Source organism: Poecilia latipinna, unplaced genomic scaffold (assembly GCF_001443285.1).
Source record: "Poecilia latipinna isolate Pla-1442-1.1 unplaced genomic scaffold, P_latipinna-1.0 Scaffold1435, whole genome shotgun sequence".
NCBI lineage: Eukaryota > Metazoa > Chordata > Actinopteri > Cyprinodontiformes > Poeciliidae > Poecilia > Poecilia latipinna.
In genome coordinates, this window is record NW_015114051.1 from 46,856 (window position 1) to 66,390 (window position 19,535).

General features: G+C 42.5%; 1 protein-coding gene and 1 long non-coding RNA gene across 2 annotated transcripts in view; one reads left to right on the forward strand and one right to left on the reverse strand.

Annotated features, from left to right (window-relative positions):
- The window catches only part of LOC106962586 (uncharacterized), a 13,924-nt gene extending 13,058 nt beyond the window's left edge, over positions 1–866 (reverse strand). The window contains exons 1-2 of the long non-coding RNA XR_001428003.1: positions 536–866; positions 333–335 (exon numbers count right to left, since the gene is read on the reverse strand). This is a non-coding gene — a long non-coding RNA (uncharacterized LOC106962586). The remainder of the gene's footprint in view (positions 1–332; positions 336–535) is intronic.
- Positions 1–19,535, forward strand: part of LOC106962585 (leucine-rich repeat and fibronectin type-III domain-containing protein 5-like) — a 68,488-nt gene that overhangs the window by 38,279 nt on the left and 10,674 nt on the right. Inside the window, exons 4-9 of the mRNA XM_015057078.1 lie at positions 14,641–14,864; positions 15,978–16,106; positions 16,192–16,372; positions 16,623–16,778; positions 16,975–17,234; positions 17,595–18,062. Of these exons, the coding sequence (XP_014912564.1) occupies positions 14,668–14,864; positions 15,978–16,106; positions 16,192–16,372; positions 16,623–16,778; positions 16,975–17,234; positions 17,595–18,062 (1,391 nt within the window). The 5' untranslated portion in view covers positions 14,641–14,667. The remainder of the gene's footprint in view (positions 1–14,640; positions 14,865–15,977; positions 16,107–16,191; positions 16,373–16,622; positions 16,779–16,974; positions 17,235–17,594; positions 18,063–19,535) is intronic.

The following is a 19,535-nucleotide window of genomic DNA, read 5'->3' on the forward strand; positions in this document are numbered from 1 at the left end:
AGGGAAGTTTAATCCACTCCTCATTTTCAGCTCTGAGATGTTTTGCAGTTTTCTTCTATTCAAGCCCCTCTACAGGCTCTCAGTGAGATCGAGATCTGGGCTTTGACTAGGACCAGCAACTGGATTTTCTGGTATGTTTGGGTCACTGTCAGGTTCTGGTTCGGTTTTCTGACTGGATTCTGTTTGGTGAGCTGAGCAGGTCCCGCTGAAACTAAACAGCGTTTTCCGTTTTCCTCCTCAGTGTTTTCTGTTTCTCTGCCTCTTCCTGTCAGCGAAGTGTGTTTCTGTCTAAACGCTGCCTCATCACGTTCCACACACTCATCATCTCTGACACACTCACAGGAGTTCTTGGTGTTCCTCTGCGTCTCTGCGCTGTTTCTCACCGTAGGCAGGAGGAGGAAATGGAGTGTGTGAAACAGGATGTGAGCGCAGCCATACTTGTTTATTTTATACTTTCTGCCCACAGCTTGGCTGGAAACAAAGGATGGATGTCAGGAAATGGACCAAGACGGAGCAGCTATGGATGCAAATGAACGTTTCTTCATGTACTTTTATGCTAAGTGTGTAACTGTGGCTGCAGATTGCAGATGTACATTACATTTAGTTCACAATATGTTACTTCTGTTCACATTTGTTCATCTAAATACATAAATTCAGATCTTTTAAATCATGCAGTGACTGAGCTGCTGCATCACTTCTCTCTCTGTCTTTGATTTATGACTTCACTCTTATAAACCCCCCACTGCTCCTCTGTCAATTCCACATCCAGCACTTTGTTTCCATCTGTTGATGTGAAATAATCTACATCTATATCCCTGCTGACAGCTCAGCGCCATCAGCGTTGCACATGGATGTGTACTGGTTACCTCACACTGCAGCTCTAGGAGTTCTGGGAAAATCAACCCTGTTTGGTCTGGAAAAAACCATCAAGTTCTGGGAAAATACGAGAATAAATGATGTGTAACTTTATAGAACTTTAAGTTCCAGAAAGGACAGGCAGCATGAAACCTTGAAGTTTCAGAACTTAAAGTAAAAAAGTTGGTCTCCGTTCCATCGTGCATTGATTTTAGTCTGAGGAGCGAAAGCAGGGAAGTTATGAAACTCAAATAAAAGTCAAAAAGTGACTCACATTAGAAAAATACTGAAAATATCAAGTTTAAAAACTGTAACAGAAAAACAAGATAAATGTTTTAAGTGAAAGTAGCTGGAAATAAAGTTGAAAAATGTGAAATTTAACAGGAAAAGAATCGTCATTTCCAGAAACATTTTCTGTTATTTTCAGGAGCTTTAAGTTTCAAAAAGGAACCAGAAAGTTAGAGAAAAACAACCTGCGATATTTATTTATCACTTTTCACAGATGAAGCACAACATATTCAGTCTAATGTGAAATTATTCAAACTCCTGAACTGAGATTTTAGATTATTATTTGGTGAAGTTTGATAAAACATTCAGTCAGATGAGTGAAGATCAGGTTAATTTTCCTGTTTTTATCGATATTTAAACAAAGTGGTGATAAAATCATCTGTACTGTTGATGACCTTCATGCATATTAACTCTGATATTTTTAGAAATGATATTTATTTCATTGACATGAAGGTTTTGAGATTGGAAGGACTCTGTGCCATCACCCTGATCTGTTCAGATTCTCTACAGGATTAGAGCTGGGACTTTGACTAGGACACTCCAAAGGTTAATATTACAATCAAAAGTGTAATATTAAAACATTTCTTTGATTTATTAAAACCTACTGGATGATCACTGTAAGTGTTAATTCTCCAGCTGGTCATCAGGGATGGACTCAAACATTTTATCACATCTGTTCATGAAGCTTTTCTCTGAGTTTCTTCCTGAATTATCCAGAGTTTGGCATCAGGATCGTCTGCCTCCACTTCTACAGTTAAACTACAGCTGTGATGTTACTTATGTCTCATATAAACAGCTTTAATGCTGCTTCAGTTTTAATAATGCATATGATGATGCAATCCATGTGCAATGCTGATGGTCTTTTTGCACAACAAGCTGCACAAACCAGTGGATCTGATTGTTGGCATATTCAGCTGCTTCATTAACGCTTTGGAGCCGTTTGTGTTTCACTAAGACTCTTGTTTTCCTCTCTGTGTTCAGACTGTTTCAGATGCTCCTCCACTTCGCCTGGAGCTGCTTGTGGCTTTTCCAGCATGGCTGCCTCTGCAGCTTCAGCCTCTGATGTGAACATTTCTCTGATTCCTCCTGCTGAGCGGATCTGATCTCCTTCATCCTCTGGTCCATTCCCTCTTTTCTTCTACCGCCTCACTCAACATTAAGAGTTTTATTCTCATTTTCTTTTTCTTCAGGTTATCAGATTCAGTTTCTGGAGATTGTTTTGCTAATATCTGTGATTCTGCTGCTCAGTAAAATCCCTGACTTCTTTTTCTCTGCAGTGGTAAACATTTCTGCACCAGAACGGCTGCTGTGCTCCTCTTTTCACATTCTTCATTGAAATTTGTTAAATTGTGAACTTTGGGTCGAAGCCTAATCGTATTTGTATCCCTGAGTCCAGAGGCCGTCCCCACGTCGTCTCACTGCTTCTCCTGAAATAAGATAAAGCCACAGATGCAGAGAGTTGCTGTTCTTAGAAACATCCCCACAAACCAGAAGTGACAGAAAACTGAGAAAAAAACAGCAAAGTTCCCCAACACTTCCTTTAGTTTGTGTTTAGCAGAACATCCTGCCAACTTCTGGAATCATTCTCACATTTTGCATCATTTCTTTGAAGCAAAAATTTAAACATATAACAGAAAAACATTGTTTTGTTCTTTTGCAGTTGTATTATTTGTCTCCTGTTACTTTCTCATTCTGTGTTCATTTGTGTCACACATTCTGCTAACCGCTACAGACCTGCGGGTAAACCCAGCCAGGCATGACTGCAGCAGATTCACATGAGAAAATCCAGATTATTTTCAAATTATGTTGGTTTGTTCTGAAGTTAACCTGGAAGATCCAGGACTGAGAAAAACTCTGAAAGTGTTGAAGTTCTTTGTAACTATGACCAAATGTGACGCGTTTCCTTCAAACATAACCGTTAAGTTCATAAAACTGAAATGTTCCAGGAAAGTAACGAGTATTTATCAGGAGAGAAACGGCTGAAATCTAAACCGGCATACCAGAAACACGCCAACAGAAGGCTCCAGTCAGAACCTGAAAAAAGTGATTTATTCCGTTAAAATCTACATAATTAAATACATTTACATGTTAAATCTTAACCCTGATGTGTATCGTATATTTTTATGTCTGTGTTATATGGATATAGATAAATGGTGTGCAGGCCCGGTGGGAGTCCTCTGACTGCGTCCTGCTTCATGGTGTCGCGGTTTGATGGATGTTCTGATGTTGGTCGGGTCATAATGGACGGAGGGGACCGGCCCAAACACACGACATGGTTTTATCATTACACTGAAAGCACTTTTCATTTGAAGCTCCGTTATGAAACTGGTCTGTGCTGTCGCTCAGAGCGCCCCCTGTGGGCCAACAGTCATGATGCAGACATGCCTCCTCTTACCCAGCAGGGTTCGACCCATCAGACTCTGGTTCCATTAAAACTACGGAACATTTTGATCACAGAACCATTCAAAAGAAATTAGACAATTTATATTTCTAATTTGTTCTGGTTCTGGTTGACTCTCTCTGTAGTTTCCTCCACCTGTCCCCTGGTGCTTTTGTTAACTGCTGATGTATGTGGAACATTAGAGGAAGTGCTCTGCGGTTGCCCATATATGGACTGTTGTCTTTGGAGAAATAAACTATCATCTCCCTCCACAGGAAATGGACTGCCTACGCCTTTTAATGAGCTGTGTGTGTGTGTGTGTGTGTGTGTGTGTGTGTGTGTGTGTGTGTGTGTGTGTGTGTGTGTGTCTGTGTGTGTGTGTGCGTGTGTGTGTGTCAAAAAAGAACCTTTTAGTTTACACAGTGTCAGCAGCCTGTAGACTTACGTATAACTCAGATGAGTCATGAACTCTGGCCATTAGATCGTCACAAGATGAAAAATAAATAAATGTTTTCATGGATTCCATTCAGTTCTGATTAAACCTGCAGTTCAGTCTTAATTAATTTAAAGTTTCTGCTTTAGCTCCATGAAACTTGAGGCATGTTTTGGCTGCTGCAGGAACCAGGCAGTGATCTTTAATCGGTTTCAGAGTTGGCTCTTGTGAACTGATCGTCGTTGGGTTGTAATCTCTCTGCTCGTTTCTTCTCACTTTAGAAACAAGAAAACAGAAAAACTCCAGCAGCAAAGTCCCTTTAAAATGTGTGTGTTGTGCCTTCCTGATGACTTTGTACTGAATTAGATCTGATATTAAATATGAGTGTGACAGAACCACAGCTTTTATTTTGATCACAATAGGAACTGGACTCGGCTGCCATCATTTATTTGTAGCTTTGTTTAGGAAAGTTCTGGAAAAACTACAAAATGATTCCAGCCTGCAGAAGCTGATCTGACACTTTTCCCTGACTTGACCTCCTTCCTCTTCCTGACCACAACCGCCTGAAGGCAGCAACCGCCGCCTGGAGGGAACTGATTCACCTGAATCTCCCAAACAAAAGGAATCACTTCAGCAGACACAGATCCTGAACACCTGCTGTTCAGGATGAACATCAGAGTTTCTGTCAGTCAAGCTGAGGTTCAAACCCAGAAACCTCAGAGAAACTTTACTGTAGATCCGTCACTGCTGCTCAAACATCAGAACCGTTTCTTTAAACGTGTTAATTCACTAACAGACATGGAAGTGATTTATATCTGGTCATGTTTTTATTCGTGAAATGCTCCTAGTTTTACTTTGTGTTGAAAATGAAAAACACTGGATTGGATTCAAGTGAATCAAACATCCATCAGCAGCAGCAGGAGCAGCAGCTGCAGCAGTAGCAGCTACTGCTGCAGCTGCTGCTGCTGCTACTGCTGCTGCTGCTCCTGCTGCTGCTGCTCCTGCTGCTGCTGCTGCTGCTGCTGCTCCTGCTCCTGCTGCTGCTCCTGCTCCTGCTGCTGCTCCTGCTGCTGCTCCTGCTGCTGCTGCTGCTGCTGCTGCAGCTGCTGCTGCAGCTGCTGCTGCTGCTCCTGCTGCTGCTGCTGCTGCTGCAGGGCTTAAAGAGAGAAAACACAGTAAAACTCTGAGTCAAAGAGAAGCTAAAGCATTAATGGCAGCTGCATCCAGATGTGAAAACCTGTCAGGAATCACATTCTTTATGTACTGTACTGAATTAAACTTTAATAATCATCTGTGTTTTAAAACACTTTCTCCTCTGTTCCTCAGATTTTACTCCTGAACCAGTTAAATCATGTCAGTGTTGATCTTTATTCACCTGCTTCTGTTTTCATCAGCAGAACCAAGAAAAGGTTTTCATAATTATAAGTAACTATAAGGTTAAACAACAGGACATAACATTATGTGTGTCCTGCAGGGTGGTGATCCCCTCAGCTCAGAGCTGACTGGACCTTCAGCACCACGGACAGCTCCGGGTTGCATTTTAAAGGGACAGTTCACAGTTTTTACTGCTGTTCTATTTTAACTTATCAAATAATTTATTCAGTGCAGATCAAACTGAGTGTTTTTGTTCTGATGCATTTACTTGAGGTTCTTGTTATAACTGGAAGTTTTATTTAATTTTGTTTCAATGACTCCTTTAAATTTAAACTTTAACATCTTTAACAGTGCAGCTCCATCGAGCAGAAAAAGCATTAAACTCCAGCCTACTTTCACTTCGAGACACACAGCAGGTTATGAGTCAATGTTAATATTTTTTCTGTTTTGTTGAGCTGATAAATCCATTTACAGCCATTAATAATTCAGCGTAACATGAGACAGACATGTAAACGGACTGAACCAAGCTGCAGTGCTGAGCTCAACAAACATCTACTTTTATTTTATGTTATGTTAGTCGGGTCTGGCTCTTCACTTACTTGGAGTTTCTTGTTCAAAGCCTGAAACATGAAGAGTTCAGACCATCCTGACCTCCAGTCACTGTTAATTATTAATCACCTCAAACATGAAATATGTTTGGAGCCAAAACCAAAATGAGCTGGTCTGAGCTCGGTCCTTATACGTCGTGTGTGTGTGTGTGTGTGTGTGTGTGTGTGTGTGTGTGTGTGTGTGTGGTGAGCAGCTGATCTGTGTTTAACCCAGATTCTCTGGAGATTAGCCAGCAGATATTGATAAGACTCACTCTGATGTCATCACACTTCTTATCCGCCTGACATAATGAGAGGATCAAACATTTCAGCGTCACTCCTCACGTTCATCCTGGAATAGTTGATTTTTAACAGAAATGTCTGCAGGCGGAGCGGAGGAGGGAAGGAACAGATTACTGACATCAGCCTCTGCAAATGAGATTTTTTTCTAAGCAAATTATGTTTAAAATCTAAACCAAACGTCTGTTTGCCAAATTCAAAACTCAGTCAACTTTACTAAAATGTTAAAATTCTCTTTCAGTTGTGAAACGCTCTGATGTTTTAACCTATCAGGAGAGTTTGAATAATTTTGCTCAGATTTGATCAATTTAACTCTTTTGTTTGGTCTGAAGCTGTTGGGCCTGCAAAGCGACTCACACACACATAACAGGACAGTTATCAGTAAATATATTGATAATGAGTTATGCTCAATAAATTAGTGAAATGTTCATTTATTTCAGTCACTCTATCAAATGGATTCATTTCACACAGATCAATGTTTTAAAGCCTTTTTCTGTTACTGATTTTCTGCCTGCAGTCGAAAATACAACATTTAATATTAGAACAAAAAATATTTTGAATGCAGAAATTTAACATCTGCTTAAAGGTAATTTTCTATTAGTTTGACAAACGGGCCTCATATTCTAATGGACATCTTTATGTCCACAGGCATCATAACACCAACAGCAACTGCTGCACATATTTCTGTCCTTTAAATGTTTTCTGGTTTATGATCATTTGCAGAATTTCACCATAAAGCATCCAAAGCCAGCAGATTCTCACCTCAGTTCAGAAAGACGAGTTTCAGTTTTTCTACAGTAATAAGAAACCCAGTCGACCTCGCAGTCGGCTGCTGACTGTTTCCGTCCCAAACATCCTTAGAAACGTCCGTCTCCTCAGCTGTAACTCTGCAGTTCAGCTGTTTGCCCAGCAGAACCGGTTCCTCCGCCTCGGCGCTCAGAAACATCTGGGAGCCGTTTGCTTCAGCCACGTTCTGCTGCTCCACTGGAGCCGACGCACCACAGTTTGTGCTCAAGGGCACCGTGGACGCAGCGTTGACGTGTAAAAGACTTTAACAGGGTTTCTGTCGGCTTAGGGGACAAACGCTGATGGAGCCCAGCACTCGGTTGGACCACGGCGGTTCACTTTGAGGGAGGCTGGAACTATTTTTATTGCTGAGACACGATAAGACAGAAGAAGGAAAGTAAACAGTGGAGAAAGGTTTCTGCATGCTTAATGTGCGCTGGCTGTGATTCACCTTTCCTCCTTCCTTCGGTCCATTATCAGACTGAATGTTCCTCTTCTGAACTTGAATAGCTTCTTTCTGGCATTTTCATGTGAATGTTGGGTGAATGTGCTGCTGTGTAAATAATGAAAGAGTGTGCTCATGTTTGGATGCATGTAAATTATTCAACCCTTTCCTCTGCCTCACACACACACACACACACACACACACACACTCTGTCAGATTGTCTGCACGCCACAGTCCTGCCTGTGTCTCAGTGTCCATCTGTCTCTGTGTCTCATGTCTTATTGAAAACCTCAGATGAAGATGATGTCAAGACAACGTTTGTTTTCCTCCAGAGACAAACATCAGGAGTCGGTCGGCCTTCAGGCCTGCAGACATGATCAGTTACATCCTGCAGCTGGACTGAACGACTGAACGTCTTTATTAGGCAACATGGATGTCAGATAGATAGAAGTCATTCCCATGGAGGGTTAGTCTCATTTCTGTTGCTGATATTCAGCTCAATTTAGCCCCACATGTTTCCTCCCAACAGGTTGTGAGCATCCTGAGCTACACAGAAACCCAGACAGTCATCTTAAATCAAAGAGAGATGTTACAGTAGCACAGAGTTCAGGATAATCCAGAGCTCAGATGCATTTAATCTGCATTTCTACAAGCATTCAGGTGGGAATGTCTCAGGCTCCCTGTCTGCCGAAAACAGCAGCATCTTTATGAAAATCTTACAAAGATATAAAAACTCAGACCAAACCTCAAGAAAGGTTGGATGGGTTTTCTGAACAGGCATCAGAATGTGTGAGATAATCTGCAGTTTGTCATCAGGATCAGCTTCCTGGTCAGACTGATGACCGATGATGGATCTGAGGCTCTGATGCAACGGCTCAGGAGTGAAGGATGTTGTCCTGCTGGGATCGTTTCGCCCGCGGGATCGAGTGTCACACAGAAACGCAGGAGAAGAACAGATCAATAATCCATGAGAACCTTTATTTAGTTTGAGACTAAATGTTTACAAACTGTGACATTAATAAATGAATTAACAACATGGTAAAAGTTGCTGCTAAGTTTTCACTTTACAAACAGCAGCTGAGACCAAGCCAGTGATGGCTGCCCGCTGCATGACCACTGGAGACAAATCTGCCATAAACTCACAGAAACATTTCATTTATACATTAAACTGGCTGTAAAATGATCACATAGGAAGGAAACTTGGTCCTCCTGCAGGCTGGGCTGTGTTTGTAGATCAGCAGTGCCAAACTCCCTTCTGTAGCGTCTAGATGATCCAGCTCTAGAGGACTGACTGCTCGGTTCGCTCTCCTCACCTGTCAATATTTCATAATGATTGATGAACAACATTACAGTCAGACCAGCTTATAATACCCACCAAAGTGTTTGCACAGCAATAACCAGAGCGTTTTTCATTTTAATGACCTTTGAATAAACTCATCAAGTTCGTATCTTTTCAGTTCCATAATTAATTGACTTGTTTATGAGAGTTCAGTCTGAGTTCAATTAGAGAGAAATAAAGCAGGAGCTGCAGTGGCTGCTGGGACGCAGGAACATACAGGAAGTGATCTGCATTAAACTCTCCTGCTTCTCTCTCCGTTCGGCTGGATGGGATTTTCTAGGGAGCAGATTTTATTTATTATTCAGAGAATAATGTGACTCTGGAGTTATTTTAGCTCCAGATCTCCTGACTCGCTCTCTCCCTGCTGTCTCTCATTAGCATAGCGGGATGTGATGAGGATCCTCCACGTTTCCCACACAAGCAGACGAACAATGTGTCATTACAAGCTGATGTCATAATGTCTTCGCCATGCCCTCCCACAATGCTTCACTCTGCAGGCCAATCCCATTTCCCTGCTCTGCACATAAACAAACCAAAACGGCGTCTTTGTGTTTAGAAGCATGAGAGCGTGATGGAAACGCGTTTCTGCCTTTCCTCCCTCCGTTCTGCTCTTTCTCCATCCATCCACATCAAACGCACTTCAGCGGCAGAACGCTGCTGACACACACAGAGAGTTAATTAATTATCAATTGGAAAAGCATAACAACAATGCAGGAGAGCAGAGGAAAGCTGAGAGTGAGAGAGCAGATCGATGAACTAGGGTGTGTGTGTGTGTGCTGGACAGACTGGCGATCTATGAAACGAGTTCAGCTCTGTTTCACTTTCAGTTCTTCACAGACGTTTTTCCATTTATTCACATATAATAAACATGTTTAATGATTTCAGTCATTATGTTTGACAGCTGAAAAATCTAAAATACAAAATGACATCAGAAACCTGAAATAACTTTTAGTACCAAAGTGTCATGTTGTTGCTCTTTGGTCTCTTCACTTCAGATTATAAATCAGAACTTCCTTCATTTCCAGTAATAATGTAAAACATTATTCCATCTTTTTGTTTGTCTCATTAAGTTTCTCACAGATTGTACATAAAAAGTTAAGCAGAACTTTTTGTTTTTCATGCTGTCAGATTTATATTGTAAAGTAAAAAGTCCTGCAGTTTCTGCACAAATTTATAGTTAAAAGTAAAAACAATATTCCGTCTATTTGCCCAGTGGCTGAAACATGGTGGCAGATAAAATGTTCAAAACTTCGACCCTCAGCTGATGGTGAAGGAGAAGAAAAGAGAAATTCTCCATCATGGGACTAAAAACTTTCATTTATTCTCTTTATTGTCATTGTTCGTGTTTTAACTTCCCACTTCTGTTGTATTTCATCCGGACTGTTGGAGTGGAGGAGCCTGACCCACTTAGGTTGTTTAAATAAATGATTGTTGCTCTTGGTGGAGCTTAATTAAAAGCTCAGTGAAACCCAGGAGGGCTCATTACAACAACCAGAACATTTTCTGTCATTTTATCTGCGACTTTATTCTGTCGCTTGTTTTCATTGTTTTCTGCATCAGTTTGACCAATAATAATTTCTAGTTCACATGAAGTTTCAGCTAACGCTAACGTTAGCCTCTACAGCCCAGCTTTCTATCCAAGCTCCTGAAGCTTTGCTCAGATTAACAGATTAATTATGTAAATATCTTTTAAAAGTATTTGTTCAATAATTTACTCCAAACGAGTTCCTGAATAGAAAATGTTTATTTTTTTGCTGCTTGGTTTTCCATGTGATTGATTACAGACTAAAAGTCCAACCATTATTTCTGATTAATGAGACAGTTTCCTAAATATGTTTTCATCTGAACACGTCCAACTTTGTCTCTTTACGTTTTCACTGAATGTAATTTTTACTCATCTGCACTCAGTGCAGTGCTGGACATCAGAGCCTCATGTGGGCTTTACGCATCTTGACCTCTGCCACTGTGGACCATTTGGAACGTCTGACCTTTGACCCACCGAGGGTCTGAGTGAGGATCAGCCATGCTGCTTTCTGTCTATATGCAGATCAGCAGGAGGGTCTGTGGGGTCACCGGGTCAGGGTAGGGGTCAGGGTCAGGGTAGGGGTCAGGGTAGGGGTCAGGGTTGAGTTCAGGGTAGGGGTCAGGGTCAGTTCAGCTTGTGGCTTTTAGGAAACGGGTTTATTGAAAAGTTCTGTTTGGGTTTGGGTTAAGTGAAGTGAACTCTGTCCTGTTGGTGATGTAGTGAGATCCACCATGTTGGATTAAAATGGCCATAAAACCATAAAATAATATTTTATTTCCTATCCTTTGATGTCTGTAAGGAAATTAGTTTTTATGATGTCACATCCTGACTACAGCAGAGTATGTTAAATGTTCAGTGAATTACGAGTTCAGATGAAAAGGAGCTTTTAGATCTACAGATCTATAGATAGATCTGTGTGTTTTGAGACTATTGTGAATGAAGCTGTAAGCAGATTTATAAACCAGGAGGATATTCTGAGAAACATCAGCAGTGTTTTGTTTTTGTTGCCATGTTTTGAATGTATTCATTCTGAAACTCATCTGTGAGTTTCCAGGTTTCATAAACGGCATAAATCGGGTGAAATGGCTCCATTTTGAATGAAGTCTGCACTGCTCTCCATCTGCACCTCAGAAGTCTGGATGGCTTTTAAAACAAGCAGAGGAACCACTTCAGTCAAGAACCTTCAGCGTCTCTCATGTAAACACTCTGATAGTAACGTTACGGCAGAGAAACTGTTTGTTGAACATTATATAATCTGATAGCCGCTGATGGATGCACTCTGTTTGGAACGGTGCTGTGATGTGATGCTGTGGACCAGAACCATGAATCAGGCACTTACCCCCCGGCCTTCTCCGGTTTCTGCTTCTCCTCCCTTTGCAGTCGTACTCATAATCCTGATGAGAGGATTCATAACCTGCTCTGAAATCGATACTGGAGTGGAGTACATGTGTCTCCATATGCTGCATGTTTAATGTGTTTGGACCAAACATGCCGTCTCAGAGTGGAGGAAGGCTTTACGGGAATCGGCGCTCCGCTCCGATCAGGCCGACCTTCATAGTCGGCTCAGGTTCCTGCAGCTCAGGCTCTGCTGTAAATCATGTGCCTGGGAATGGATTCAGTCCAATCTGGTTCCATCCAGCAGGAGTCATGATGGAAGATGAGCTGCTAGAGAAGATCAGCATGATGGGAGAATGACCTCCTTCAGCCTGCTTATAGCTGAAACTGCAAAGTTTCATTTAACTGAATGTGTTGATGTGAATCAGTCATTAGATTACTGTTATATTTAACAAAGTTAAAGTTTGGTTTATGTTTGCACATTGAGGCAAAAGCCTTAATGCTGCTTTTATCAAAGTCAATCTGTTGGACTTTAACTTGGCATTGAGTGGCAAACTGTTGGACAGGAAACATAAAAAATACTTATAGCATGAAAAGATTTAAAGTGTACTTTTGTCGGCACAAGAGAAGCTTCAAGCTAACATCACAGTTCTTTACATAAAAAATAGTAAAATAGAATATTAATAGCTGACAAGTTGACAAGTTTTGCCAAGTGTTACAGGCCCAGCCTTTCCCTAGGGGGCGGTAGAGAGCAGCATCTGGGGGTTTGTTAGTTTTAGAGACTCCAGATGTGCAGCTCGTTGTTCGCCTTGCCAAGAAAAGGAATAAAGTTCTACAAGTTTTCATCTCGTCCTCCTTGTTTGCCGCCAGCGGAGCAGAACCTTTAAGGTTACCAGCAGACGAGCCGAAATAGACTAACTAGGTAACACAAGTAAAGATCCAACAAGCAGCAGAAACAGCAGCTGGTTCACCAAACGTTTGATCTTCTTTAGGTGATGGTACAATTACGTCTCATTCCTTTAATATCCACATTTTGATTTAAATTAATAAGCTCAACATGGAAGGATGATGGCAGCAGAAGTCATGTAGATTTAAAATGCTTTGGTTTGGTGAAACTGATTTTTAAACGTCTGGAAGTTTTGACTGCAGAGACTCTGGAGACTGTTCCCATCCACTTTCATTTATGTGTGTGTGTGTGTGTGTGTGTGTGTGTGTGTGTGTGTGTGTGTGTGTATATGTGTGTGTGTGTGTATATGAATGTGTGTATTTCTGGGGAGTTCAGTGGACCGCCCGGCTCCTCTGTGAAACAGAATCACATTTTTCACACCACTACAAGCAGAGCTTAATTTGTCTTCCTTACCCATAATCCCTTTGGTTAATTCACCGTCACATTTGACCCCAGCAGGGCTGAAAGTCACTCTGAGTGACCCGAGTTACTGCCGCTGGGCTCGGTTCTGCTAACTTTAGCAGCATCCTGTGTTCTGGATCCGCTCACGGTTTACGTGAAACAGGAAGTAGCGAACCCGACCCCACCCCTCCCACCCCTGTTTCCCTTTCACACCTCAGCACTCATTTTAATTAGCCTCTCTCTGATAACTGTCCCTCATTTCCTTCCCTTGTCTGTCTGCCACTCTCACTGACGCTCATCAGAGTCATTTCTCAGTAATTAATGAGCCGATATCTGCTGCGGGAGGCAGGGGTCACACGCCCTCCGCCCGTCTGTGCTGGATGGTCCCATGACTCATTCTGGAGGGAAGAAACGGTTCGACCTCCAGCAGGGCAGCCGCTTTTAGTTCAGTGATTACAAAAAGAAATGAAAAGCACAGAAGAAGTATTCATTTAATAATGAGATATGATAAATCTTTCAGACAAAAGAAGAATCACAAATTCAGGTTTAATAAGATGGAGCTCAGTGATGAGAGCTTCAGTTAAACAGTTCAGCTTTTTATTTGCCTCCATCTTGATTCAATAATTAATGCGAACAACAACAGGTGCAGACATAAAATGATCGGCTCTGTTGGTTTATTTTCACTTTAAATCCTGTTTCATGGTTGGATCATCACGAATGAACTGAGAGATTTTGGAGGAAATGATTCTCCGTCTAAAGTCAGGCCTAATTAACGCTGATCGTTTTATTGCAGGCTCACATTTTTAATCTCCAGTTTGGAACAAACTATTTTCTGAAAGTTTTATATTTAATCCTAATTTACAACATTAATCTTCAGTTATTCAGAGTTTATTAACTCCTCTGGGTTCTGATACACAATGCTAAAAGAAACTGTTACCAGGACACCACTGTGTGTTTTGAATTTGCCTTTTTGCTTCTGTATATTAATTATTCTGCCTGGTTTCTAAACGAGGTTCGACTGAAGTTCAACCAGACGGCGTTCTGCCCTCATGAGGTCTGTTCTCATTTAGTTTATCGATGTTCTTCACTGCATCTGTGGGATCTTGGACTTATTCCGTCTTTACTTTCTCATGTCCTTCAATGTTTTTATTTATAAACCAATCCTGTCCAGTAATTAGCTACAAGCATTTCCATGGTATTAAACTTTATGCTCTGGTCTAAATCAACTCACTAGTTTTTAGAAATGCTCAGAAATGTTCTTTATGTGGAAATATGTCCTTAAAGCAGCAGCTTGTTCCCTCCATCCTGCTCCCATCATGCACTTCTTCTGGATCAGAAAACCTCTGATTTCTCCAGAAAGAAACCTGCAGCAGGATCCAAACCTGCCCAGGTCTGGCTTTACAAGCTGGAAGTATTTCACAAGATGCCAAAACCATGAAAAACAGGAAATCCATAAAGGACTGGTTCACGATTCCTGGGTCTAGTCAAAGCCCAGATCTTGGTGTGGTTGAGAGTGGCACAAACTTTCCTGAATCCGAAGTCAGTGATGGTTAATGGCTGCAAGATGCTCACTTTGGTGAAATTCTATCAATTAACCAAAAATCAAACTGACTTCTGAAGTCTTCTGTTCTGTCCACCTGTCCAGGTGTCCGACCAGGTGAGGATCCTAACCATGGAGAGGCTGTTGCTCTGCGTGATCCTGGCGGTTTCCATGGCGGTGCGAGCACAGATCTGTCCGAAGCGCTGCGTCTGCCAGATCCTGTCACCGAACCTGGCGACGCTCTGCGCAAAGAAAGGTCTCCTGTTTGTGCCGCCAAACATCGACCGGCACACGGTGGAGCTGCGGCTGGCCGACAACTTCGTAACAAGGTGACGACTGCATGAGAGACAGCAAGATCAGTCCGCGAGGTCAGTGCGGCGCCGCACGGCCTAGTTACTTCAGTTGGCAGCCATGGCCTCCATGTGGCACCGTGTGAAGCCAACTCTCCGCTCTGAAATCCTGCAGCTACGCTGACAGAAAAACAAGAACTTCTCCAAGACAGAAACCTTCATGTCTTACAACTACAGTGTTTTACTTCTAACGATGTTGATTACAGGGTTCCACTGTTTATGGTCTTTATTAATAAAAAAAGCATTTTTATCCAGAGTCCAAAGTCTTTCACACCAAACCGGGTTCGTCCTTTTCTGCTGACATTTCTTCCAGTTTCTTTGCAATGTTGCTAAATCTCAGACTGACTGGCTGAAGGCTGTCTGTGAACATCAGGTTTGAAGGCTTGGGTTTTATGTCTGGACTTTGACTGGACCATTCTAACACATGGATCCAAAGCAGTCCATCATTCCTCACATATATGAAAGTGGCTCATTCCCTTTGCCCACTGTATGTCTGCCAGTCAGGCCAGAGAGAGTTTGCTGTCCTCTGATCATATATCCAGTGAACAGCAGTAGTATCAGTAATCCCTGTAACACTGACAGATGGAAGATAAATTGAGTCCTTTGCAGTGAGGAGAAACAAAACTGGTTGCAGAGACATTAATCTACAGCATCACGAGGCGACAGCGCCAGAATCTTCTGCTGAATATAAATCAGTATTGGAGTTGAAGGCAGAGATCACTTGATTGTGGGAACAAACTCAGCTGCCACTGGATGCAAATGAACCCGTTTGGGTAGAAGAGGCTCTTCCAGGCCCTGGAGGAAGTCATGGTTGGTTCACAGTCACTGGAGCAGATGGCAGAGGATGACAGAGGACTCTTCATGCCTGCAGATTTTTGAATGAGCTGTGAAGGATAACACATGTGAAACCTTTTGCATGAAAGAGGTTTCCACCATTCTCTCATTAAGTTTCTGTGCATTTGATCCTTACTGTAGGAGTTAAGCATTCAGCAGACAGACGGTAGAGTTTGGTAAAGCAGCTCTGCTGGGTGATGTGATCCAAAACGCTGCATGAGGTCTGATGTTTAATTACTCTCTGGTTTGTGTCAACAGCGTGAAAAGGAAAGACTTTGCAAACATGACGCGGCTGGTGGACCTGACGTTATCCAGAAACACCATCTCATACATCACACCTCATGCCTTTTCAGACCTAGAAAATCTCCGAGCGCTACACCTCAACAGGTAAGACGTCAACAGGGAGCAGTGGAGAGCGCGCTGGCGGCGAAAATGCTTGGATTACTCCGTCTTTGCTGTTTCTGTGCTGCAGCAACCGTCTGACGAGGATCGGCAACGACACGTTCAGCGGGATGTCAAAGCTTCACCACCTGATCCTCAACAACAACCAGCTGGTGCTGATCCATCAGGGAGCGTTCAACGACCTGCTGGCGCTGGAGGAGCTGGACCTCAGCTACAACAACCTGGACTCTATTCCATGGGAGGCCATTCAGGTCGCGCCGCACATTCAGGCTAAAAGATTAAAGTCAATTATGGATAAATCAAACACTCCTTTTCAACCTTTCATATTCTATTTTAAAGAGATGGCACTTTGACTATGAAAAGTGGGGATAACATATAAAAATGTGGTTTCATTTCTCCACCTCCCTCCATCGATAACCTTGTCATGCTTAGCAACAATGAAACATCTCTAGTGAAAGCAAAGGAAATTTAAAAATATGTATTTTTCTCTTCCTTATGCAGAGAATGACGAGCCTCCACACACTGAGCTTAGACCACAACATGCTGGATTACATTCCAGAAGGAACCTTTTCCCTTCTGCAGAAACTCAACCGCCTGGACGTCACCTCCAACAAACTCCAGAAGCTGCCACCAGACCCCCTGTTCCAGCGGGCGCAGGTACAAAGCCCAAAACTCAGCAGCAGCCAGAAACCAGTGTGACAGCAGAACTTTGAGTTTATTCCTAAAACAGGATCTCTGTTTAAACTGTTCAGGAGCAGAAGAGGCTGAACACTGTCAGAGGAATGTTGCTCGTCTCCGGTTTCTTCGGTTTTGTTTTCTGACATTTAAATGTTTCTGGCCGTTGATCCTCCAGGTCCTAGCCACATCAGGGGAGATGACTCCCTCGTCGTTTGCGCTGTCGTTTGGAGGAAATCCTCTCCACTGTAACTGTGAGTTACTCTGGCTGAGGAGGCTGAAGAGGGAGGACGACCTGGAGACCTGCGCCACACCTGAGCACCTGGCTGGCCGATACTTCTGGTCCATCTCTGAGGAGGAGTTCCTCTGTGAGCCGCCGCTCATCACCAGATTCTCCCATGAGATGAGAGTCCTGGAAGGACAGAGAGTCTCTCTCAGGTACGAACTCTGGAGCCGAGAAGAGCTGCTGAACAGCACGTCAGAAACTTTATCCAAAACCTGGATTGTAGCCTGTACTGAGTCCAGATTTGGTTTCTTTAAAACTGGTCTATTTACAATTTTCACTTTCTAATTGAAGGGAAATATTTACTAAATTATCTTCATGCAACTAGAAATGATTTATGGAGTATTATTTAAAGACTTTTCCTGTTTTGGAGAAAACGTCTTCTTGATGTTCAGTCCCAGAGGGAATGCGATTCATCCGACCGTTTTACTTTTATTGCTCATGTTTGACCTACCTCAGCCTCATTCTGCTGCCTCTCTAATGAGCCCATTTGATCTGGTTCTGTTTCACTAAAGGTGTAAGGCAAGAGGCGATCCAGAACCAGCCATTCACTGGATCTCTCCTGAAGGCAAACTGGTGTCCAACTCCTCCAGAACCTTGGTTTACAGCAACGGGACTCTGGACATCCTCATCAGCACGGTGAAAGACACGGGCTCCTTCACCTGCATCTCGTCCAACCCGGCCGGCGAAGCCCACCAGACCGTGGAGCTGGTCATAATCAAACTGCCTCACGTCTCCAACAACACCAACAACATCCAAGAACCCGATCCAGGTTCGTCAGACATTTCCACGTCGACCCGAGGCGGCGCCAACGGCAGCAACGTGACGGGCGACGTGAAGGGCGGCGTGGACAAGCGGGTGGTGACGGCCGAGGCCAGGTCGTCCACCGCGCTCATCAAGTTCAACTTCCAGAGGAACATTCCCGGCATCAGGATGTTCCAGATCCAGTACAACGGCAGCCAGGATGACTCGCTGGTTTACAGGTGAGACGACGGCGAGAAGCTTCACTGGAAACCGAACCAGTCTGAGGCTCTGGATCAGATTATCCTGGAACATCATTACAGAAAGGAATGATCCGCTGAAACAAATCACCTTCTAATAAACACAGAAACCCAGGAAGTGACATCAGAACCTCACACATCGTCCGGTATTTATAAAAACAAATATCTGCCATGGCAATTACAAAATATTTTTCTTTTCAGAAAGTTTTCATCCACATGAACATGTACAACTGCAGAAATGAGCCAAACCCATAGGGGGCAGTGTAGGGCACAGCTAAAACCTGTCAACCAATCAGAAACAAGCTGGTAGTGGCGCCAGGCGGTTTGTTTATGTGGACAGATATGAAGGTTGAACTATTTTAAAACAGCATATTCAAATATAAAGTTATTAAAACAAAAGACAATGATGATGGGAAATCATATCAAAGCCAGCATGTGGAAATGTTGGCGCATTATTTGCAGAGTCATCAATATGAAGAGAAAAAGGCAGGAAGGAACGATAAAGTCGTTTAAAATGAGGTTGATAATTTTCATTTGTCTTGTAATTAATTGATTTATTGTTTATCGCGACAGGCCTATTATGAAATTCTGATTTTACCTTTGGTCTCCAGCTGGACGGTCGACACTTTCCATACGCTCAGAGTCACGCAGACCAAATCCGTCTGCAGGGGAAATGATTGCTGCAGCTAAATATTTGCTCAGGTGAAATGGGGAGATTAACAAACACAAAGAGCCTCTGCAGGGAAAAGCGCCAGAAATGATCTGCTTTCCCGTCTCAAGGCTGAAGCAACACGACTTCTCAGTTCACATCATGATGAGAAGGAGCAAAGTGTTGGACTGTCCGTAATGAGAGAGATCCAAACCACAGACAGCAGAATCCTGAACAGGCACAAAACATTTAGAGACGAATCCACAGCTGTTACCGTATTTTTAATCTGTGTTCATAATTCATCAGCTCCCAAACCCTTCAGGGAATCATGGAGACGCTGGAGCCAGTGGGATTCATCCTCTGTCTCTTTCATTAGGAGAGCTTCTTCGTCCTCCTCCTCTTCCTCCCCCTCTTCCTCTCTCATGTCTCAAACCTCAAAATTTTCAGCAAATGTTTTGGATCTTTGCTTTTGGTTAATGAACATAACTAATGCTTTCATGTCTTTCCTGAATTATTTTGATGAAAACTTAGTTGGAATCCTTGTGAATGAATGTTTATGGAGTAAAATTCATTCACAATTCATTCATTCATTTATGGGGTAAAATTAGTCAAAAAATTTTAACAGCAATAATTTCACTTATTTAGCCCGTCAGAAAAACACGGTTAATATCAAAGTCATATTTTCAACATGTTATTAGTTCATTTATAAATGTCATTTTAGTTGATTAAATATTTACTAATCTATGAATTACTTGCTGAGTCAGTTAGATTGTGACTTTTTATCATTTTAATCAGGCAAAAATCAG